At 26.6% G+C, this 25,686-nt stretch overlaps 4 protein-coding genes across 9 annotated transcripts; 3 read left to right on the forward strand and 1 right to left on the reverse strand.

Moving 5' to 3' along the window:
• The first annotated feature begins 6,014 nt into the window (after positions 1-6,014).
• On the forward strand, positions 6,015-9,122 carry Taf11 (TATA-box binding protein associated factor 11). 6 transcript variants are annotated; one of them, XM_011062205.2, is made up of 6 exons: positions 6,015-6,122; positions 7,161-7,317; positions 7,927-8,192; positions 8,545-8,632; positions 8,712-8,808; positions 8,887-9,122. In XM_011062205.2, the coding sequence occupies exons 2-6, from the start codon at positions 7,165-7,167 to the stop codon at positions 9,018-9,020; spliced, it is 738 nt and encodes a 245-aa protein (XP_011060507.1). In that variant the 5' UTR covers positions 6,015-6,122; positions 7,161-7,164; the 3' UTR covers positions 9,021-9,122. The 6 variants fall into 6 exon arrangements, with proteins under 6 accessions (XP_011060507.1, XP_011060506.1, XP_087267110.1 ...); XM_011062204.2 differs by having other exon boundaries at positions 6,032-6,157; XM_087410984.1 differs by having other exon boundaries at positions 6,042-6,157; positions 7,165-7,317.
• A 150-nt stretch (positions 9,123-9,272) lies between these two features.
• LOC105149644 (uncharacterized) lies at positions 9,273-13,215 on the forward strand. Its single transcript, XM_087410987.1, has 4 exons — positions 9,273-11,282; positions 11,512-11,593; positions 11,737-11,968; positions 12,625-13,215. Exons 1-4 carry the CDS (start codon positions 11,113-11,115, stop codon positions 12,816-12,818), a joined length of 678 nt encoding a protein of 225 aa, XP_087267113.1. The 5' UTR covers positions 9,273-11,112; the 3' UTR covers positions 12,819-13,215.
• A 155-nt stretch (positions 13,216-13,370) lies between these two features.
• LOC105149643 (uncharacterized) lies at positions 13,371-17,296 on the forward strand. Its single transcript, XM_011062201.2, has 3 exons — positions 13,371-13,709; positions 13,838-14,020; positions 16,407-17,296. Exons 1-3 carry the CDS (start codon positions 13,655-13,657, stop codon positions 16,574-16,576), a joined length of 408 nt encoding a protein of 135 aa, XP_011060503.1. The 5' UTR covers positions 13,371-13,654; the 3' UTR covers positions 16,577-17,296.
• On the reverse strand, positions 17,047-18,276 carry Blos4 (biogenesis of lysosome-related organelles complex 1 subunit 4). Its single transcript, XM_011062200.2, has 4 exons — positions 17,886-18,276; positions 17,727-17,798; positions 17,423-17,644; positions 17,047-17,296 (listed from the first exon to the last, which is right to left on the reverse strand). The coding sequence occupies exons 1-4, from the start codon at positions 17,967-17,969 to the stop codon at positions 17,204-17,206; spliced, it is 471 nt and encodes a 156-aa protein (XP_011060502.1). The 5' UTR covers positions 17,970-18,276; the 3' UTR covers positions 17,047-17,203.
• Positions 18,277-25,686: the final 7,410 nt, after the last annotated feature.

Genomic DNA, 25,686 nt, shown 5'->3' on the forward strand with positions numbered 1-25,686 from the left:
GATTAAAAAACTTACAAAACTTGCGCTTCATTATCTGCACTGGCTCTCATTAGCCCTGGTATTTGTTAGTTATTGTATTTTAAATCAACAATATAAGAACTCGCAATTTCCGAGCAAGTTGCCCTCCCGAATATTCAGAATTTATCTTTATATATATCTTTCAAAAAATTAGATTGGTGTTACACACCAACCTACTTCGTTCAAATCTTCGTCTTTTTTCTGGCCAATATTCTGGCATAATATCAGAGATAAACAGCAAGGAGGAATATTCCTTTTTGCTGCCGACTAAAAGCGTAAAATTTTATGATGCGTGAAACACGAACGCGTCGCGAAGGGGCCACCATATTAATCAAATTGATTAAATATTAATTATCAATAATAATAATTTTATTAATACATGTGTGTGAATAAATTTATTCTTTATTCGCGTCTATTCGAAACTAAAAATATAAGTATTTGATTAAAAATAAATCTAAATTTAAAAAAATCTCTATGAGGGATGTTTTCAATATTTTGATTTTATAAATCTCAAATATTATGAAATTAGATGAAATTTCTTAATATAAATTTTACACAATATAAACAACAAAACTTCAAATTAAATATAAACCGGAAATTACTAAATCGATTACTATCCCAATTTAACGCCCATGTATGTATTCTTAATGATTCGAACGATTCGTTGCTGAATCTCACCTCAAAACATGCAGAGAGATAAGAAATTCAGATAAACGATGTAAGATCCAAAAGGGAGATAATTTTCCCTTATATTAATAAATATCGTATATCGTTTATGTTTTAAATTATTACAATCATTTATAATTTATTATTTCAAAATTAAGTATTTTAAAAGAATGCTCGTGGGCAGGTAGAGCGGATTAAACTGAGTCGAAAAGTCCTGTCATTTTGCAATTTTCGCAATAGTAACAAGATATTAATTATTAAATAGTGCCGAAATTGAAGATCAATATTCGCCACTATTTAATAATTAATATCTCGTTACTATTGCGATGATCTATTGATCATACTATCAATTTTACAGAAAAACAGCAAAAATTGTTTGTTCTTCTCAAAGAGCTCTAAGATTTTTTTCAGAATTTTTTATCAACTTTTTAGTATTGCATTTTTTCATTGGCAAGTGTTTTTATCAACATAAGAAAATAGGATATTAAAAAATTCTGAAAAAGTTTTAGAACTTTATAAGGAGAAAATTAACAATTTTTGTCTCTTGTTGTTTTTTTGTAAAGTTAATGGTACTTGAATAAAAAATTATTGAAATATTGAGTGATTATTAATATCTTGTTAATTATTGCAAAATGATACAAGACTTTTCGACTCAGTTTAGTCCGCAGTACCTACGAGTGTTATCTGTACAACTATCAAACATCCTGTATATATTTTAATATAAAACATATTTAAAAAAAAACCGATTACATAGAATCAACCTTTATCATATTTTTAAGATTGAATTATTTGGTAACAAAATATTAATTACTGAAAATTGCCAAATATTGGTCTTGAATAATTTTTTACTCAAATACTATCAACTTTACAGAAAAGTTACAAGAGACAAAAATCATTTATTTTCTTCTCATAAAGTTCTGAGAATTTTTTCAGAATTTTTTTAGAATTTTTTAATACTGTATTTTCTCATGTTGGAAAAAAAAGAAAAAAATCTTAAAAATACATAGATATTTATAAAATTTCAAAATAATTTTAAGATCATTCTTTTTTTTCTAATTATTATTTTTAAGTCATTGTAAAATAAAGCGAATAAATAGAAAAAAGATATTTACCGCAAGGTTGCTCCGCCGGTGCCCGATGCCTCTCCCAGACCTCCTCCTCCTCTCAGAGTTGGGGTTGACACATCCTCTCGCACTGGACACTCGCGAAAAACACTCACGGACTATAATCGCGCGCAGACTATAACTTGAGTCCGATTACTTGAACGGCACTCCCGAACAAACGCGCGACGCGACGAACCGGCTGCGGTTCGTTCATTTTCAAATAAATCGGCGACGAGGGTACGTTAGCTTTCCCGTTGGATTTTTACACGAAGAGAACGATTTTCCTCAATATCTAAAAATTTATCTAGATATATCATCCGAAAGTTTTTAGATTTGAGAAAAACCGTTCTTTTCGTATAAATATCCTCTGGATACTGAGCCCTCCCACAACGTCAAGGTGTACCCGTGAGAGGGGAGATAATCTGAAAAATATAATATATAAAAATATATTATATAGATAAAAGGGTTGAATTTTTTGTTTATAGATGATGTCTGTAAAATAGAGTCAATGAAATGGGCTAATTAATAAAAAAGAGAAATGTTTCTTTTATCGATAATAATAGTTTATCGATAATAATAGTTTCAAAGAATTACGTTCAATTTTTAAACGGATCGTATAACGGAAGGTGCACAAAAACAAAAAAATAATTAAATTATTAAACTATACTAATTCTGAAAGCAGGAATTGCGTTATTTGCATGAGAGTATTATTCATATTAACGTTGCTTTTTTATGACTCGTGTGATACCATTCGTACAGACAAATGCGGCGGTGTCGCGTGCCCCTCTTCTTCACATTTCTTTTTGAAACATATAATAATCGCAAAAAATGCTAGATATATAATAAGAAACATTGTATTTTATAAATATTCACGTAATTCGAGAATATTAGAATGATTAATTATTCATAAAGTACAACGTTTCGCATTATATTTAGCATTCTTCGCGATAAGATTTTAAAAAGTAATGTGAAAGAACCGCACGCGACACGACTACCTATTTCTAAGAATCTCAGTAAGGGACCGCGCAGTAACTACGCGTAAACGTAAACATGACGCGCCGCTCCGTGCCACCCCGTACCATCCTCAACACAAGGTCGCGCCAACCGTCTAACTGCCGAAATAAACGAATATTACGAATAAGTAAAATATTATATTCTTCCCATTTTTAATGTTCGATTAATAAAACAATTATTTCTAGTTTTAGCGGCGCGAGTCATTTAATGTGATATCATAATTATATTGCGATATACCGAGGAACATATTTGACGTTTATTTTATAATTTTAAATATCAATTACAATATGCTGACAAAAGAAGTAAAAAGAGAGATTCTTATTAGCATGATTTTCCTTACATAATTGCTCACGTGAAATGATTTTGACGATTTTGATCCCAATATTATATCTCAATTTTGATTACTCTTTTTTATGATGTACAATTAAATAAAGATTAATAATATGTCATTCTTTTTATAAACGAAGATAAATACAAAAATTTATTTTGAATTATAAAACAATTTTGACTAAATAGAATAATAGCATCTAACAATAAGAATCTCATCTTTATTGTTAATTACCGTACATCCGCGAACGCATGAAATATTTAAAATATTCATGAGCTGTATACGTGAGTAATGAATCTAAGAAATAAAGGGAAAAACGTGCAATACAACCTATAATTCTTTTTGATCCTTAATATACTCCTTAGTTTTAGGCAGTCTTATGTAATTCGTGTTCGTAGATATCTAATTGCTATTAATTAATGCGACACGCGGAGCGACTCGAAAACACATGCGTCTCCTTCCGAAATCGCCGAGCGAATACCAAAGTGATGACGTAGTCAACCACCGCGCCGCACGGCAAGCTCCCCCTCCCTATTCGTCGCGTGACGCGTCACCTCTCCCCTCGCTGTTCGCGCGTTCGCCGGGCGAATATCCTACTATTGCGCATGAAAAATATTCACGGTTTATTCAATTATTTTTTCAAATTCGTATTTTATATGATTTTGACAAACGGATATCGCCGTACATTTCGCGTTTTGCTTTGTGGCATCTCTGGCACAATCCTATATTATCTGCATGGTTCTTTTAAACGTAATTAGTAATTATTCGCGTGAGATATTTTTGATATTCCAACATTGTCTCAATTTTCATTGTTCTTTTTAATAATTCATTCTTAAATAAAGATTAATAAACTATTCTATATACACACGTTCTATATATATATATATATATATATATATATATATAAAGATAAACGCAAAAAATCTTAATAGCGTGAAACAATTTATGCTAAATACAGGTTTGGTTAAAAGTACTAAATATCTTGTTATTTAATTTTTCAGTTAATAAATTAATTTAAGATACTATTTTTACTGCAAATTATTCTGTGTTTCAGAAATTCTTTAAACATATGTATAATAAAATATAAAATAGGTTCCGGAAACTTATTTAAAATATTAAATAAGAAATAAGTCAGAAATGTAGTTATTTAAAATAATAAATACTAAATTTCTCTTTTAAGTTTTTAATTTAAAATATATACTTTAATTTTCATCGCTTTTACAAGTACATAAAAATTATTAAACGATTTTTATGTATATTTTGGCAACTTTAAAAAGAATTTATAAAGTTGTATATTTATAACAAATTCTACATTGTTGTAACTAAATATAGTTAACAAAATGAGAAAAATGTTCTTTTTCAAAAATGTATAACTCTGAAACATAATGCAATATGATTTTAGCGATATATAATAAAATAAAGAAAAAAGGAGATATAAAATTAAAAAATAAATTTAAAACATACTTACCTGCAAAAACCGATTAAATTTATTAATAACTCGTTTTTTTACGGGGGAATGTACTTACAAAGAAAAGAGGATCGCCATTAAAAATTGACGGGGGTGGTGGAGGACCTCTAAGATTGATTCATTTTTATTCATATAAATTTTCTTCACAATTTTAAATTAAATGTAGTTTGCTTATACAATTAGAAGAGTTCTAATTTTATTCAAATTGCAAATTGTAAATATAATTATAAGAATAAGAATGGGATAGAGAGCCTACAATCAGAGTGACACCATACGGGTATCACTTGTGATTGGTCCGCCATGTTTTGGCCATTCCCTCTTTTTTAAACGCATTATTTTCTAAATTTTGAATTCATGCTAAAAAATGCTCAAAAATTGTGACAAATTAAAAAATGATATTAAATAAATATTGTATATAAAATAATAAAACTTTTACATATATTATAAAATTTCATTTATTATTGCAACATTGTACATTTTGTAATATTGCACATTATTTTATACAAAACGTTATTTATTGCACATTATTTGCGCTATTAAATGCGCTAGTTTATTATCTATTCTCTGTTCCTACATTTTAGGAGCAAAATGCACCTGTAATAATATAAAAGAAATCAAAAATTCAGAAAAATATTATATATGTATATACCATTTCATAAAATATTATATATTAAATATCGTAATTATCATATTATTTGATTTAAACTCACAATGCAATGATATAATTGAAAAGATTACGACAAAAAGAGAAAGAATTAAATTCGTAACCAATGTGATGACTATACATATACTTAGTGCCAAGACACTACCGTGTCTTCAGATATTATATTATAATTAATTTGTGTATATTTTATGTTACATTTTTATTTTAATATTTTAAATACATTATTTATAAAGAATAAATTACTTTACCTCACATATAGATGAATTTTTTGACGGTGTCCAATTTTTATATTTGCCATTTATACTCTTTAACCAATTCATTCGGCATTCTGTGTCTTTCGGAATTATTTTCATAACATATCCTTTTTTTAATGAATTGCTACAAAACGGTATTGTACATCCAACCATATTTCTAAAATAATTTCGATAATTTTATTTTTATCAATGTACCTTTACGTATCTATGTCATTCAATGCTGTTGCACCTAATCCTAAAACTGACAGTCTGTTGGACAGACTGATATCGTATATCTCTTTCTCTCTCGCAGAATTTCGCTAAAATATGACGTCATCTCTCGTATATTGGCGCCACTCTGATTATAAGCTCTTTAATTTAGCACTGTTAGCTAAGATTTAGCACAGATACGCACCACATGGATTTTCGACACCATGTTTTTATCGCTAATACGTAGCTATGTAGTTCCCAAATTGAAACTATATGTACTGGCGCTAGTGTATCTGCGATTTGATTTCCTATAACAGGATAGTCGTTCTCAAGTTTCTCTCTAATCTTACTAACCTTAACTACTTGAGTTTCGCGTTGTGTGGTGTATATTGTGCCTCTACTTTGTTCCATTGAATCTGTACTCTTCCAATCTTCTATTAATTCTGTTTTTGTGTATGATGTTTATCATTTCGATTAACATTTCTTCATTAAAAGATATCGTTTCTTTATTGATATTAGTGGCGAATCATTTTATCAATAAATATAAATAATATAAATTAACGTTTTGCAATAAAATATTTGTTGTAAATATGTGTGTACCTGAGTATATATAAATCTAAACTCTAAAGCCGAAATCAGACTATGCATTGAAAATTGAGATTAAAGATTAAAGATTGAAATTTCATCAATGAGGACAAAGAAGTTTTGGCTTCTTTTGTTCTGGATTGGTCAAACTTTAATCTTTCAATCTTCAATCTCATTCTTCAATGCGTAGTCTGATTTCGGCCTAAAGAAACCATAGCATGTGGAGTAATTTATTTTCCCGCTTCTTTTTTATTTACTTTATAACTTATAAAACGTTTAAACAAATCACCAAATTTTTATGCTAATATTATTATGTCTAATATTAAATAATGTCTAATATTAAATAATGGCTAATATTAAATAAAAAGAATATTACAAGATTGTAATGTTTTTATTTTATGATGTTTAGTTTATTCAGGTTCGAAAGAATTAAAATGTCGCGTAACATCAGTAATTAGCGAAATATTGTTTAATATATGTCTACAAAAGTATACGAAATATATAATATAAGTATACGATTTAATATATACACATATATGAAATATGTATACGAATGTATATGAAACTATATGTTTACATATTATATATGTATAGGTATTGATAAACAATATTTCGATAATTAATGATATTACACAACACTTTATTATCTTAATTGATTTTTGAAAACCTATATAAACTTATCATATGAAACATCATCAAATAAGATAATATAAGATGTTATAATATGATTCTTATTGTTAAGATGTTATAATCTTGTAAGATTTTTTATTAATATTATGTGACATATTTGTAAATATATAAATTAATAGCAACAGATTAATAATTCCTGTTATACACTTTATATATATTTTATATATATCTTTTCCATTAGAAAGATGGATAATATCTTTGGAAAGGAAGATTCTGGGGATGAAAAAGAGAGTGAGCATAAAAATGTAGAAGAGCATGAAGATAATAAAACTAGTCTTACACAAAATTCAGGATCCAAAGATATTGAAGCTGTGGAGATTGATAATTTACAAGTTAAGGTATAAATACTGTTGAAAAATTAACTCTGGTCTTTGGAAAGTGCTGAAAATTTGGGATTTTCTCACCAGAGCTCACCCAAAATTACAAATATCTACATAATTTGGATAAAATATTAAAACTACATGTCTATCTTAATAAAATAGTATGGTATATATACGATAATAAATCAAGAACTGTATCTTTATTGAATGAAAACAAGATGATTATGTTTACTTTTCAAGATTAAATTGATATGCAAGTTTATGGATATAAATATCTTTCCAGAATGGCTGTTAACTTATTATCTTTTTATTACCATTAAATTAATTTTTGTAATTTTTTTTTAAATCATAATCTCATTTTTGAGAAAAGTCTATGATAAGATTTGTGTACAGTTAGTCAAAGAAGCATCTGTGAGCTTTATCTGTCACTAAATTATTTCATGAAAGGTTACATTTTCAACATTTTTTTCTTTCTTATTTCATCGTTAACCTACCATAGAATTTTGCATACATCAATTTCAGTACTTCAACTTCATTATATAATATAAAAAAATTAGACATATCTGGTAACTCGATTTATTAAAAAACTACCTTAGATAAACTAATTGTATTATCTGTATTACATAGACAGAATCGGATGCAATGAGTTCCCAATCGCAATCAGATGCTGAGGAAATTGAAAACACTGGATCTAATTCTACCTGCTCAGTTGCAGAGAATCAAGAGACTGTGAAGCAAGAACTTGATATGAAGATAGAAGAACAAACTGCTGAAGATATATTTAGTAATGATATTATGATACCTCGTGCTAATCCAGTCAGTACAAAAGAAAGGCGGGAAAGTAAAGAAAAGAGCAAAAAGGAGATAGAAGAAGAGGAGAGAGAAAAGATGCAGTATGTATCTGATGTTTAATGATTACAAAGGATTAAAAAGGATGGTTTGAAAAAGATCGTCATAAATCAAAAAGGATGATTTTTTAAAGATTGTAAAACAAAAATGAAAAAAATGTCACTGAATCATATTAAGAATATATTCTCTTTACCAATATTGATTAATTAATAATTTTCTGCCAAATTAAAAAATACTTTTCTTCTTTTATGAGAAATTTAATTTTTTTAATTATGTCACTTCTGAAGTAAGGGGATTATATTATTATTGGGTATTTAAAATATTTATATGCGCGCGTGTGTGCTTTTATAAGTTCATATACTTAAATCTTGAGAATATATTTGAAATTTTTTTTAGGGTGCTAGTATCTAACTTTACTGAAGATCAGCTGGATAGATACGAAATGTACAGACGATCCGCATTTCCAAAAGCAGCTATAAAGAGAGTACTGTATCTTAGTTTTAATCATTACATGCAAAAAATAAAATTCTATTTTTAAGAAAGTATTTTATTAAATATTTCAGATTATGCAAACCATAACAGGTTGTTCAGTATCTCAAAACGTTGTTATAGCTATGTCAGGAATTGCTAAGGTATTTGTTGGCGAAATTGTTGAAGAAGGTAGGAGTTATTTTTTTGTAAATATTATTAGAATAGAATATTAGAATTTTACTCTAGATTATTGCGTTTGTCGCACAGCTTTAGATGTTATGGAGGCACAAAATGAAACTGGCCCATTACAACCAAAGCACTTGAGAGAGGCTGTCCGCAGATTAAGGTTACAGGGTCAAATACCGAATGGTCGAGCACACAAAGCTTTCTTCAGATTATAATTAGTCCGATATTTGTAACATATTAGTTTAATGTTTCTTTTGCAGAAGTCTACCGATATTAGAGTAATCTAAATATAAATTATATAATTTGCTCAGATTAAAGTTGGGCTTTTTTAAATTATTCTAACTACCTTTATAATTCAAAGCATTATCTATTTCAGCTAGAGTTAAAATTTATTTATATGTGATAAATGTACATTTTACTAATATTTCATATTTTTCATCTTCAAGTAGATAAAACTTAACTTATACATATATTTTTATATCGCAAGAAAAAATAATCTCAAAAACACGTTTCTTAATATACCTATTTTGTGACTTTCAAATCTCGAATCGAACTATCGAAAACATATTTAGGATAAAATGTTTATCTTGAAATCCTGGACCAAAATAATCTGCTAAACATATTTTTTTTTGCATTTGTTTTTGAGAAATTCCGCAAAAACTTTTCTGAGGGTAGTTTAAAAAAAATAAGCAACAAGGAGGGAAGAGTAAAAAAATTATTCTGACTAATTCTATTAAAAAATCTCACTATTATCAAGGACATATTAATTTTCTTTTTATCTATTTATTTATCAAGGACATATAACTTTCTTTTTGTCTATAATGCTTGAACAATATTGGAAATATTAGGAATTTGACCATTTTAACTCCAAAATAATCCTTAATTCAATTTAATTTTTCAATTTAATTTTTTTCTGGAATTAATGTTCCCATTCCAGATAGCCAAGTCGTAAAAATAGATTTTAAATAGAGTATACTATCAATTTCTGATAGCAGAAAGGCTACAAGAGTATATCTGACAATATATGTGTATGTGTCAGCAAACTGTTAGAAATATGCCTATATATTAGAAATAGCAAAGCTTGCTGACATGTTATGCTAGCAGATTAGCGGCAGAAATCAAACAAGATTTACAGCTCAAAGCTTTCTGTTTCACAATCTGTCTGATTATGTGAGCAGATTCTGTCAACAGAATCTCGACGGAAACAGAATGCGCCTGTAGTTGATGTCAGTCTGCTGACATTTCTAATCAAATCATTCAATCTGTTGCTAGTCTGTCGACATTTTGCTTACTGGGATCACATAGCATTGTTTGGCATACAGTTTAATTAAAAATTCGAGAGTCACAAAATGGGCTAAATTTTAGGAGCATTTTTTATTACATATAATGATTATAAATTTTAGATTGTGTATCATCATTAGCACATAGACTAATAGAAACATTTTTTATTACTGAGTATTCATACAATCATATGTAACATACAGTACACAAATTCATATTTTGGAAGTTTCATGAAACAGTAATGCATCTATGATAGGAAAGTTTGATAATAACATTTAATTATATTTTTATACACAATCAAGATGCCCATAAATCATTATGTATAATCTTTATAACGCATTTTTAAATAGAAATGTAATGTTTTATACTAATTATTACCATTGAACTTGTTTATTACTCTATTAATTATTAATATAGTTTTACGTAAATTTTTAAAGTTTAATTATCAAAATATAATCTCTATATAATCTCTAAATATAAATAAATTATAAGAATATAATTATATGTAAACGTATGAATACTTTGTTTTTTTAAATAGTAACAAATTGTATATAATTACGAAACATTCACAATTAAGAGATATTTTCAAATAAAAGAAAAAGAAAAAAAAATATAATAAACTACAGGATAAACATAATAGTTATTTCATAAATTATTTTATAACACTTATAATACATGTTATATATAAATCTACATTTCTTATTATGTTTGCAGGAATATTTATTTGTTTCCTCTGGTTTTTATTTCATTACTTAACTATGAAAAAATGAAAATATATATTCTCTAATTGATTAAAAGGGTAGATAAGAATATTTAACTATTTTCTTTCGCGTTTCAGATACGGCATCTAAGCATAGCCTGAGCTATAAATATAACATATTATATTACATTAGAATGTTTTCAATACTTCTGTTTATATTTTGCATATAATGAATGGTAAAGACAAAAATATTGTGAATTTAGACACAGTTTTCTATCGATATTTATACATGTCCATAACCGCGTAATGAGAACCGAAAATATGATATGCAAATGTTACTTAAACTAATTTTGATGTACAATATTTACTTCGGATGCGTAATTTATGAAGTATTAAATTTTCCAAAGTCTTGCACTGACAGAGCATTTGCTATTAATGTATCGAATTATGAGTATAATATTGGATTGATTATAGATTCGAATGATGAAACTAAAAGGTGCAGTAATGCCACGTTATTCAAAGAATATTAGCTGTATTGTTACTTGTTACACATACATTACAAAACATTCATTATAATACAAATCTATTAATCTCTTTATTTCTTCATGAATATGAAGAATGCCATTAAATACATACCGCGGCGAAGAATATATTTTTTTTCGTTGTTTTTATAATAAATCTTAAGAAAGATTGATTAGTTTATTCAATAGTTTGACATATTTCAGCAATGAAAGACGCTTTTATTCAGACATTTATTCGCAATTGTGTCATCGTTCCATTCAGCGATTCACAACGAACAAACCCAAGGTTTGCAAAATAAGAAGCAAAAACTTATACACGTGTTTCAACTTTGAGAGTCCCGTATCGTGTTTGTTAAATAAATATGTTATACTTATTGCATATATTACATATACATTAGATAAAACAAGACACTGACCTCATTATTGCAGCGTTATTGGAAAAATACAAAGAGAAATTTCTATCTGTACTTTCAAACGAGTGCTGATATAATCTATCGGCGAAAGTTGCTTGGTTACGAGCAAGACTTTTTCGAAATGCACCCTATAAAATACAGCAAATCTAAAAGAATACCTCATGAAATTACTCAAATGAGAGTATCGGGGGATTTGACAAAGAAGAAACGTGATGCAAAGGAAACCTTCTCGAACGATGAAAATATAGGTGATAAGATAACAAGGAAAATAATTCTGTATAAAAACCATCGAACATTTAATTTTTTGTTGATGTCTTTTACAATATGTTTTCTGATAATAAAATAGCAAAAAAGATATTATAAGAGATATTAGTAAAAAATAAGATATGCTATGTCAAATTATATTTCTATTCCAATAAATGTATTAGTGTACACGCGGATATTTTAAAATTACTCCTTCGAATGGACTATTCAATTTTAAAGAGATAATTTTTTTTTGCAGTTTAACATTTTTTTATTTTCTTTTATTCTTTTATTTGTAATTATCATAATTTTCCTAATTAATTAAATAGTTGATCATTTTAATTATTTTGTAATCTATTTGTTACATAAATATTTTGAAAATGATTTATTAAATAATATAAACGTTAACAAAAATGCATTTTATAAATATAAAGTAACGAGGAAGAACTAGATGTTACTTGCGTAATAGAAATACATGGAGGAATAGAAAGTGTTATATGTAGGCGTTGAAATAAATTCTGGTTTCATAAGTTCGCATTTCATAATTTTATAAAATTCACATAACAAATTTTCCTTAACTATTGTTTTATGCAACGTAATGAAACTGAATGTGAAACGTTGAAGGTGTTAAATTGTGTTTTTTCTTTGCCTCTCACTGCAGATTGGGCAGCCTGGGACAATTGGAGCATTTGGAGTGCATGCAGTGTATCTTGTGGGCAAGGACGACAGGTCCGTTGGCGTCATTGTTTGTCCGCAGATTGCACTAAAGGTCTCAAGAAGGCACAGTTGAAAAGCTGCCATTTGAAGGATTGCGGTACCAAAGGCATCCTCGGCTGGCTCGGGTTAAAATCGTGATCCGTTTGCGACTTGCGAAAGTAATCGACAAAGTCTTCTTGACATCATTATGTGGAAAGTACTAAGCGGTCTCGAGAACGCACAAACAAAAAAGTCCTTACTTTGTAAACTATTACAGAGAGAGTTTATTTCCGGATATTACTCTTTCCTGGAATAAAATTATCTTGATCTAATAACAAGAAGAATACAAGAATGCAAGCACGGATGTTGAGCCACGGATTATTTTCCTTAATGTTTTTATAAGATTGCACTGTAACGACAAAAATTTGAAAAATAGATTTAAAGATAAAATATGTATATTAGTACAATATATCTACATACATATGTAATATACATGCATTACGTTCTGAAAATGTATGCAATACATTTTGATAATATTAAATTGAGTTTTAAATTATGACTTATAGAAATGGTTCTTTTCATGATTAATATTTTATAGCGACAGTATATATAATATTGATGGTTAATTGTTCAAAACTTTATATTCAACGTGAATTTAATAGGTTAATATAAATTTTAATCATCGATGGTTTAATGAGAAAGAATCAAATACATTTTTTTATAAGTGTAATATCGCGCATAATAGGATATTAGGATATAAAGGATACTAGAACAGCCAATTTCATTTGAATCTAAATTTACTCTACTATTTTATTGCGCATTCCACCTATCTTTATATTACATCATGGTTTTAATTATATAGAACAAACTTCATTGCAGCAATTCCGTATGCCGTATCATTAGCGAAGCAGACGGGAATAAAAAAAGAAGAAGAAGAAAATAATTTACATTAATGTTACATTCTATATATATAAATCAATGCATAAAATATATTAATGGATAGAAATACATTGATCTTTGCTTATTTAGCCATGTTCCTGCTTTTTATGGGTAAATATACTGCTAAAGGATTTTTATGTTCTCTCTCTCTCTCTCTCTCTCTCTCTCTCTCTCTCTCTCTCACACAGTATATTACTTTTTTAAGTAAAGAAGTAAGCGAAATAACTTTTCAATTTTAGCCTTTAAAAAAGCCACTCCGGAAATTGACAAAACGTCGACAAATATTGCATCTAACATTGTTGAAAGTGATATTGACACATCAAAAATAAAATCGGATAGACTCCAACGTAAAATTTATGATATATTTCGCGATATTGACGATCGCGAAGAGGATGATAACATCCAGTCACTGATAAAACGAGGTAAATGCGGTTGCATATAAAATCAACTATTTACAATTAAAAGATATAAATAAAATAGGTTCAATATAATTATAGAATAAGGAATTTCAATGAAGATTTATTGCTGGAATACGTATACTGTTATTTGTACTAATTATTAAATTTTTTCTATTAGAAAAAGAAAAAAATGTTATAAAAAGGTTTTTATTAAATTGACATTATTTACAATTTTTAAGGTGAAGAATTCGATTAGTTAAAATTACAACATGTGGAATACACAAAAAATTGAATTCATTCCGGGAAACGTTTGGTATTATAGTTATTCGTGAAACAAATATTTTTGTTTTAATATTAAAAATATAGAATAGCTTATAAAAATGCTACATTAATAATTATTAAATAGTTAAATGCAACGGAGTTTTCAAGCATGAACACGTTTGAGTCGATTTCCCCCATTGGCAGACAGCAAAAATTGGCCTTTTCATAACGCCTTTCTTTAGATAATCCATAGAATTTTTAGCAAAGTATTTATTGCAGCATCAATTCATTCGATCGGCATTTTATCGTGGAGTTATATCAATTAACTAGCGTACTTGTGAAATGTTGCACAGCTATATGAAACTATGTAATTCTATTTTTTGTGATTACAGAATACAGGGTGTATCTTAAATAACGTCCACTAATCATACAGTGCTATTCCTAATAAAATAATTAAGTCCTTTAATAAAATAAAAAGTCCTTTACGCATCTTCTAATTTTCGTAATAGTTAATGAGATATTAATTTTAAAGATTGCCGAATAAAATCGATATGTAAGACAGTTTTAAGATATCTTTCAGTTTCTTTGTAAAATATTTTGAAGATGTTTCTTAAAGAACTTTTAAAAATATTTTAAAGATGTCTTATACGTCGATTTTAGACATTTTATTTATTGGGTAATTAAAAAAAATATATTGCAAAAGTTGCAAATGGAGGATTTTTCGATTCAGTTTTTTCATTAGGAATAGCATTATATGATTAGTGAGCGTTATTTTAAACCCTATATTTAATACTCTATATAGACGTGGATTTTTTATTTAAATAAAGCGTAAGGGTCAATAAATAAATAAAAAAAGAGTAGGTGCGAATCATGTGCAATCGCAGATCGCACACTGGTCGGTGATTGTGGCTTTCTCCGAGACCGGTTCAAGATTTACCTTTCCGCAATACCGATCATTGAAACATACATGAACAACATTTGGGCAGTGCATGGATGGAAATTTCCACGAGTTGCATGATTGGAATATCTTTTCTTTCTTGCAACATCGTGGTTTAAAATTTTTGCGATATAAACAAAAGTGCAACATTGCGTAACATATATTTGCAAAATTTTAAATTTTTACTCCTGATCATTCAATTCGATCAAACTGAAGAACAACTAAAATTTATAATAATAACGTAAAATTTAGGTAACGGATAGAAATTTTGATTGTTTTTTTTCAATTCCCAATCAACGCAATTATGTTTTAAAATGCATTTAATAAACATTAGAAATTACATAATAAATGTAACAAAAAATAAATATTTAAAATTTGATACGTTTTTAAAACTAATGAATGTATACGCATCTACTATTAAACGTTTCTTTTACTAGTTTCAAATACTTTTTTACGAAACATTTTGATGATTAATGAATATATATTTAACGTTAGTAATGTCTAGTTAACGAACGTTTTTATACAGCATAAAAAACCTTTCAGGTAAATGTTTTTTGAATGTAAATTGTTGTTAGAGTCAGAAATGCTCGTATTACCTAAGCGAAATTAATATCGAGAATTCTTTAGCAATATTTCATGTAATTTATCTTTTATTTTGATGTAATAATTACAATTTATATTAAAGGAGATAAAACAATTAATCTTAATTTCTAATATTACTAGAATCTGACTTAATCCAAGTTGTATATATATATATATATATATATATATATATATATATATATATATATATATACATGTAAAGTACGAATAAAAAATAATACAAGTGAAATGTGTACAAGCAACAAAGTTTAAGTAATGGATGGAAGTTTCCATAGAATCGTTTATTTCAGAAATGCTTTTTAATTTCTAACTATCCCTTTTTCTCAAAAGAAACCAATATGAGTTACCAAGCAATTTGAGTTATGATTGAAATGTTTTTTTTTTATAAAAATTTTTATAAATATATTTCTGATTTTTGACTCTCTTTGTAAACTTCTACAGTTAATTTATACTTTAATTGGATTTTGTAGAATTTGTTTTTTCTTTATATAATTACAACTTAAATAATTATATCGATGTACTAAAAGATTTTATTCTTGATCTTGATTTTCTACTACATTCATTAGAATTTGATTTTTATACACAATAACTAGTATGATATTATTTCAGAAAAAAACAACAGAGAACCAAAAATATGGGACCAATGGGGTAATTGGTCAACATGCAGTGTCACTTGTGGAATAGGCAAGATCATGAGATGGAGACATTGCATAGGCGGACGTTGCTCCTTGGGGGAGAAAAAAGCTCAGTTGAAAACATGTACTTCCGCAGCATGTTAAAATATTTTTTATGCACAATGTAGTTTTAAGAAATTTACATTGTTTCATTAATGATAATTAAATAGAAGGAAGAGTGAAGTTAAAAATTATAGAGAATTTTCTAAGTAAATAGTTCTATAGAAACTTCTATCTGTTATTCAGATTTCATCATTTATATATCTTTTATTTTTATATTTTATTTTTCACACATATTTCTTCAATAAAAACGAATGTGTTTTTATTTCAAAAAATTAAATTAAATATTTTTTTGCTTTATTTAAATATTTTTATAAGATGCAGATTTTAAACTTAAAATTTTGGGAGATTGGACAAATGAAATAAATGTTTTTTAATAATATTTTTACAAACTAGAAATGTTTACAATTAATCATTATCATAGATGATTGTCTAATGAAATATAATATATATAAAATCTTACTAATCAAGCAGTTATGTTGATCGATGTAATAAACAGAATATAACACATGAAATAAAAATCCATTATAGATTTATTTAATGTTAATTTTAAGTTAATTTTATTTTTTTGTATAGATATGAATTACTGATCTAACATACAATTTATAAATACTTTTCTTGATCTAACAACAGGTGCTTCATAATCTAAGCCTCTTTTTATATACATGTTTTTTATTCTCTTTGAAAATAGTCATCAGATTTATAAATTACGGGTGATTTGTATACTAATGTTGTACTTGACGCAACTGGTTCATGAGTTTTCTTCTGAAAAATTCAATTTAAGTTGCTCAAGAAATTATTATGTACATGACAATCATAAAATGTATAATTTAATCATGTAATAATTTAAAATATATGCTAAAGTGTATCCTTTAAGTATGTCATACTTACAAAAAATGATAGAGGATTCAATATCCCGAATAATCTATCTGATACACCTAGATCAGCCTCTGCCTTGTCTACAGCAGCTTCCAATGTATTTAAATTCATGTTTGCCATTGCAACAATGTGCTCTAGTGCATCTATCCTATTGCGAAGAGTTGCCATACCATCTTTCATTTGCTGTAACTTTGGAAGATGTTGCTGCATGCATTCAGCACTGCTATTCTCCACCTTCAGAGACAGAAATGTTTAATGTTTCAGTATCAATATTGAATCGATACATTTGTATATTCTATTTAGATTCATATCTAACCATTGCAACAATCGATTGGAATTCCTCCAGTCGTATCAATGTATCCTCTATGAGATCGCGAACATTTTTCACCTAAAACCAGCACGAATTATTTAATAATTTCTTAAATAGCAAACTATCAATAATGGATAGAATACAAAATACAAATAGCACACTCGCCTGATTATTCCAGTCCACTTTTGCATAATTCGCATAGTCTTTAACCAATTCCTCGGTTAACTCCGTCGTTTGGGAAGATGTCATTTTTTTCTAATACTATTTAATTAATCAAACTAGATATGTATCACTAGATATGTATATCTACTATTATAGGTTAGAAAATAAAAACACGTAAAATGTCTTGTTAGCACATTGAAAAATGATTAATGTAGTTCGATAACTTTCACATATCACTTCAGATGAATAAAATCCTCGAATTGATCGAGAATCATTAATTTAGGAACTTGTATTTTCTTCTTCGTGTCAAAAACTCAGAGAGACAGATGTCAAGCGCCAATGGTCGATACTACGCGCTGTGAAAACGCCGAAGATTTGTCGGCTTTATCGCGTGCCGCGACATCTTTAATTTAATTAGGCGAAAATTAAAATTTTTGTTAAAATGTAATTAAATTTAATTAAAACAGAAAAGCAATAAGTACAGCAAAACTGTTACAAATAATTATATAACATTTATTATTTAATTAAACAATAGCAAAGATTTATATGTAATTGTTACATCTAAGTTTTCAACATAATCCAATTTAAATATACATATATCTTAATAAAAAAGAGATTTATAATTATATATTATAAGAAATAATTATGCAATTAGAAAAAACAAATAAAGAAAGAATTATAATTTTTTTTTATAATTATATATTTTTTTCTTATATTTATTAAAAAGATTAAGGATAATATCCCAGTAAACAAAAATTAATTAAAATCGATTGAAATTTTTTTTTCTCTGAATCCATATTTTATATATATATAAATAGCGAATACTTTTTTTGGATTTAATTGGATTCAATTGGATGTAATTGAAAAACTGCATTTCCTATTCAAAATTTTCAATTGAACAGTATTCACAATGTGTATGTTGTACATAGAAAAAGCTAATATTATTTTTAGATTGAAAAGCATAGGGATGTATGCTCTATGCAATTCCTATAAATGAATAAAAATGCATTCATTGAAAAGCATTCATTTTAACATTCTTGAATTAATATTTTTGGAAATCTGAATCCATTTCAATTCATTTCAATCTATTCTCGTTTGCTGGGATGTTGTAAAAAAAAGGTTTTTCTAGATGTAATATATTTTATATAATAATTATATTACAAAAAGAGAGTATAGAGAAATGATTTCCCGAGACAAATAGCCCATATAATATATAATTATATATATGTGTGTGTATGAGCGTGCGTGCGTGCGTGCGTGTGTGTGTGTGTGTGTGTGTGTGTGTGTGTGTGTGTGTGTGTGTGTGTGTGTGTGTGTGTGTGTGTGTGTGTGTGGTGTATGTGTATCCTATTATACATAATTATTATAAATTAATACTTTTCTTTTATTTTGTACTCCATATCACGATTTCACTTGTAGGTAAATATACGATTTTTTTACTTACGACATCGATTTGATGTCGATTCCATTGTCATTTCTGAGGTGTCTTAGATAATATCGATCATGATATTATAAATACATCGGTAAAAAAATAAATATTAAATAAAGTTAATAAGCACTATTTACTTAGTTCAAATTACTAAGATTTATTATTTAAAAAAGTAACTATTCAAAAGTAATATTAAATAGTTTAATTAAAGTAGTATTTTTTAAACATTCATCGACTTATTATAAGTACATCTCCATTAATTATATGATATTTAGATAAGATAGTTATTAATATAAATATTAAATTGCTTGTCAATTTAATTTATGGTATTATTACTTCAGCTTCAGTTTAGGACTGTGTTTTAAGACTGACAAATAATCAGCACACAGTTTGCTTAAATTAGAAATTATATGAAAATTCACAAATTAAGTACAAATAATTTGTGTTCTTGACCGAGTATACCATTTTTTACTTACATGTGTTTAACATTCCATTGTCAGTACGAATCATTACAAAATATCAATTCGTATATAATCAATACATAAATCAAGCAATACTATTAAGTGCGAATTTATTGTAATATATATTAGGTTATTGTAATTTATTGTAATTTATCGTAATATATACCGGTTTGATTGAAATGACCATAACTTTCTTTTCGCACATTTTTTTAGTTGTTGTTATGTCTTCATGTGTATTCTGAAGTGATGCTAATCAATAAAATTTATTCTCACAATAAGACTGAATTAATTACAGCTTTCAGTTTTAACATGTTACATCAAAAATGTTGACCATATATGTTGACCATATATGTTGACCATATATGTCATTCTATATTTCCTCGTTATACCAGTAGAACTAGTGATCATGACATAAATATTATCAAGGATAAAAGAATCTAGATAAATCTTATGAACGTGTTTACAGTACATATGTACGCTACAAAAAAAGAATATTTTTTATTTTAATCATCTATGCTCATTAAAATTGATGTATATAGAAATAATATTTTTTATTAATAATGATTGTCCATTATTAGTCTTTCCTTATTTTTCGTTCATGTGTAAATATCAATGTAACGCAGAGAATAATTATTGTCTAATACTTATGTATTTCTTTCATATGATATATATATATATATATATATATATATATATTCTTTTATATGTACAACACAAAATAATATAATATATTATTTAACTTATAATTCAAAAATTAAGTAAATAATATAATTTTAAAATTAAGTACATAGTATATGTACAATAAAAAATTTATCTTATAATTATATAATTTATAATATTTGTGTTCTCAAAAACTAATTAGGTTCAAAAAAATGTAGATTATTTTTTGACTAGGATATCAAGGCTTAGAGTTAATCTTTTTTTTTTTTTTTTGTTATTCCTTTAGCGATGCAACATCCCCCACCACATATCCGAACAGAAATACTACTCTGCATATATACAATTAAGTCTTTTTTATTCATTATAATTATAATGTAATTTTGAATATATATTGTAATAAGTTTTTATGATTTTTGCTATTTATGATTTTTGGTATTTTTGCTTTTATTAATAATAGCATCGTTATAGTCAACTTAATAGTTTTTTCAGTAGAAATATACATATAAAAATATTAAATAAAAATTAAATAGTAAATATAATGGCATTGATTTTGATAATATATATTTAAATTCCACTTAAATGGCATTAATAAACTTGTTTTGCGAATGGGATAAATAAGTATAATTTTGTGTTACATTATTCCTATAAATACATCACTATTCACTTATCAATTCAACATACAAATAACTATAAAAACTTTTTAGATTATTTATTGAAAAACAATACAATTAAGTTAATGTTAATGCAATTTTAATAATATTATTCGAAGGAAAATATTTTTATACATGGAATAAGTTACATTTAAGAAAAAGAAATACTATACTCTAATATAATCGAAATGAGTTATATTGATTAAAATATTAATTCCTGATACATTGCACTTCGAGTCATTCGTGTCCTGCATATTTTTTTTCTTTGATTTATATACTACAATTGTATATAACAATTTATTAGAAATGTATACATAATTATTAGAAATATATACTTCATAAATACTTTCTAAAGCTATCATGAAAATGTACATAAGAATTGCTTAATAATTTATATACCTACCTGTAAAAATAATAAAAGTTAAGGATACGAAAAATTCATCGTGTGTGAAGGTCCCAAATACTAAGGTATGTACTAAGAGTTAATATTTAACTGTATAATTGAATATTAAGGAACTACTTATAAAAATATTTCTTTAATATTAATTTAAGTATATTCAAATCAACATTCTAAAAAATATCGGTGTGAATTTAACATCATAGGTTTGAAATTCACATTTTGATAATGTTATTATATAAACATCAGAGGTTAGTATTAATATCAATGGTGAGAATTATATAGACATCATGGAATATCCATCAATATTTTTTAAAGTGAAAAGACGGGTAGTGTCTCGACGCCACAATCTCTCTCGGCACCAGTATGTGTGCAATGAGACCAGACTATGTAAGTTTTCGCGAAATAACTATGATTTAACCACTACTATAATTATTGAACATATTTGTTTTACATAATCTATTTACTCAATGGAGTACACATGGATGTGCATTAATCAAATAGAACATGTATTTACAATGGAAATTTGTGAGAAACGTATTAACACCAAATACTGAGATATTATGTATTTGCTTGCAAAAAAAAATATACATTTTTAGTCAGAACATGATGAGGAAAAGCTAATTCTTAATAGAAATTAAACATTAAGTTTTTATAGTTCAATGCAAAAGAAAGTAAAACAGATAAAATTTTTTTATTAAATTATATAACTTTTAAAATAATTATTATAAAAACTTAATATACACTATTTAATTTTACTTTATTTTGACAGATTTATTATTATAATATGTATATAAAATTAGCCTTTTTTAATATTATTATTATATTTTATATTATTATTATATTAGTATATTTTGTTATAAATTGGTCCTAATTACTCTCTCTTTCTCTCTCTCTCTCTCTTTCTCTCTCTCTTCTTCTTCTTCTTCTTCTTCACTTTTATATTTTTCTTTAATTTTTGTAATTAAACAGTTGTAAGCACATATTCAATAAATGTTTATATTTTATATGCTTTCACTGTGCATTGAAACTATCCGATAATAAAACCTTATTATAAACTGGCTTTACTGGTTTCAAATGTCAAAAGTTTTTGGTTCATTAATAAATATAAGTTTTTTTTTATTTAAATCTAATTAAAAATAATCTGCTGATAGAAAAATGTGTAATAGTATTATATCACGAATCAACATATGACTCAACCGATATAAATTTCTGATTATGTACATGAAGCACAGGTCGAGACCAGTTTTGTTTAAGATAGGAAGGCAAATATTGATTTAATCAAGGCCATGGTGAAAAGTGTCGTAATAATCTGAAAGTATAATATATATATGAGATTTCAAATCATTTCTTGTTTCAATATGATATAGTTTGATGCAAATGAATATATTATACGTATTGCATGTCAAGAGAATGAGATTTTGGCATAAATGACGCATAATTAAATGTCTGATTATGCATAAATGCATAACATAATAACGTGTGACATAATAGTTAATATTTCATCAGTTTAATTGAGATAGACTGAAAACCGGGTTAATTTTAAAATTTTACATATGTTGACACCTATATAAGTTTTTTGGAGTACATTTTGCAATCAGTGATGTATATATTGCGGTGAGTGTTATTTAAAGGAAATCAATTGGCGCGCATGTATAAGTATATATCGCTTTTGATTCTTAGTGAAAAGAAATATTTATTATTAAGAACGATGAAATAAAAATACTAATATTTTTTAAAATAAAAATTAATTTAAGAGTTATTTTATTGTATAACATTTATATACTATTTTCAAGTACAGGAAAGTCATCGATACCGTCATATCACTTTATTCTTAATATATTCCTTAAATAAAAGCTAAGAATAAAACTTTTGGAATATAAGATTTACTTCTTGTTTATGCATTTAACTGCATTTTTCTTTCTCACTTTGGCCAAACATCAAATACACACTTATGTCATTTTAAGTTTTAAAAGAATACATTAGTTCACAGAAAATAGATATATAAATTCAAACTAGAAACTAGTGGGCAGTAATATCATTACAATAGACAGCTCAATATTGCTATATATTTTTACTTTTTCTTTCATAGGAATCGTCTGTATAAAATAATTATGTATAAATAAATGAATACAATATTTTATAAAATCCATTCACTTTAATGTAAAACGTTTTTTATTGATTTATAATCATACTTTATACTGTTGCAAGATGCAAACATATATGCGACAGTTTTTTTTATTTTATTATTACATCAACTTATGATATAACATATCTTACAGATATACAATAAGTCAAGTAAGATCGTGGTCGGTCTTACTCAAAGCTAATAAAAGATATCGCCCTAAATCTATCATGAATCTATAGAGAGCACCTTTGTCCTTGATGTACTATCAAGAAAGATTCAATTGTCATTGAACTTTCTTAAGAGAATCACATTAAGCGCCATGAATACCAAATACGCATCACGCTATGAAACTGTGTTCCTCTGCACTCACCCAAAAATGTCACAATTAGCGGTTGCTAAATGTATGAAAAAGTCGAAATCATTCGTACAGAAGTAGGTGCAGCGATATAATATGGCAAAAAATGTCAATGATTTATCGAAATGTAGCTCGATGCAAAGTAAGGACAAAAAAGATAATACAAAAAAAGTGAATTTATTTTCGCAGAATCCTTAATACTGTGTTAAGGACAAGCAAAATTAAAACAGAAAGGTTTAGATATATCGTACAAAATTATTCGAACTTATTTCAAGGTTAATAACATAAAATGATGCAACACCACGCTGGTCGACCACGCTTTTACTTAACTTACTGTAAGTGCGCCGATTTACTGTACTCCGATTTTATATTTAAAATCGTATTGTGTGGGAAAAATATGAGTAAAATAGATTTAGAAAATTACAAATATATAAAAACGATGTAATATTATCAATAATCCACCATTATTTAAATTATGCAGTTTGCAAGAAAATCATAAGAATTTTATTGTCACATTTATAGAATTTGTTTTTAGCTGATTTTATATAAGTCACAAATATATGAATTATGAATTTTTACTTCTTTAATCATCTAAACCAACCATGTTTTTATCAGTATTAATAAAGTGTAATATTTTTTGTTTCTGAGAAATAAGAGAATATTTCTCTAGAGAGGAGATGTATGTCAATATCTCAGCGAGATTTTCCTTTAATAAATTAATTAATTATATCTGAATTAATAACAAGAAATACTAATTATATAAAATTTAAAATAAGATAAATTATAATAAAATATTTTAAAATGTTAATTCATATAAATATAAAAATGTGTGCTAAATATTTGTAAACGTATAATGGCAAAAACTTCAAAATTTTAATAAATTAAATCAATAATTTATTATTATATTTTACAATATTTTTTAATTATTATTATTATGTAAATTACGTTATTTTCTTGTAACATTTCCTTTGTTTTGACATCTTATTTTGTTAAATATTTTCTTATATAGAGGGTTGAAACTCATGAAGATTTTTTTTAACTTTATGTAAAAACCTTAAGCATTTTATGAATTTCCATTATAACTATAAAATGTCAGAAATACAACGAATTAAATAAATATGCCAGACGTGCAGTTTTGATCTTTTTGTGATGCATACGAAATGGATGAAACAGATTAGAAAAACGAAAGATTTTCTCTATTATATTCTTTATTTGCACTCACCTGAAACTGAAACCATGTTTTTGCTACTACGCAAGGACCGGCGATACGGATTCACGACAGCGAGCGGTGACTGTTAACTCGAGTGCACATTTTCAGAATTTCATGACATATGATGCAATTTGAAATCACAATTAAATCAGAGTTTCAGATCTAATGCGCGCTTTTTTTTTTCTAGGTTCAACATCATAGAATCTTCTTTCGCAACGTTATAGAATTTTCTTTATTACAACAAACCTAGAAATATTACATATATATTGTAGCGACTGGATGTCAATAAATAGTGAACTAGACAATAAATATTGTGAAAGGTGTCTAGACGAATGATAGCTCGCATGAGTCGATAGGTTGGTCTCCACACATTTTCTAATACAAAATTGTAAAATGATATTTTATATGAAGAAGTATGCTTATTATATTCTTTTAGTACTCTTTACCTCATCGATTCTCTTTATTAAATTTTTAATATTAGGATGGAGTTTTCATCTCGAATGTACCTTCGAAT

Source organism: Acromyrmex echinatior, chromosome 11 (assembly GCF_024713525.1).
Source record: "Acromyrmex echinatior isolate Ae372 chromosome 11, ASM2471352v2, whole genome shotgun sequence".
In the NCBI taxonomy this organism is placed as follows: Eukaryota; Metazoa; Arthropoda; class Insecta; order Hymenoptera; family Formicidae; genus Acromyrmex; species Acromyrmex echinatior.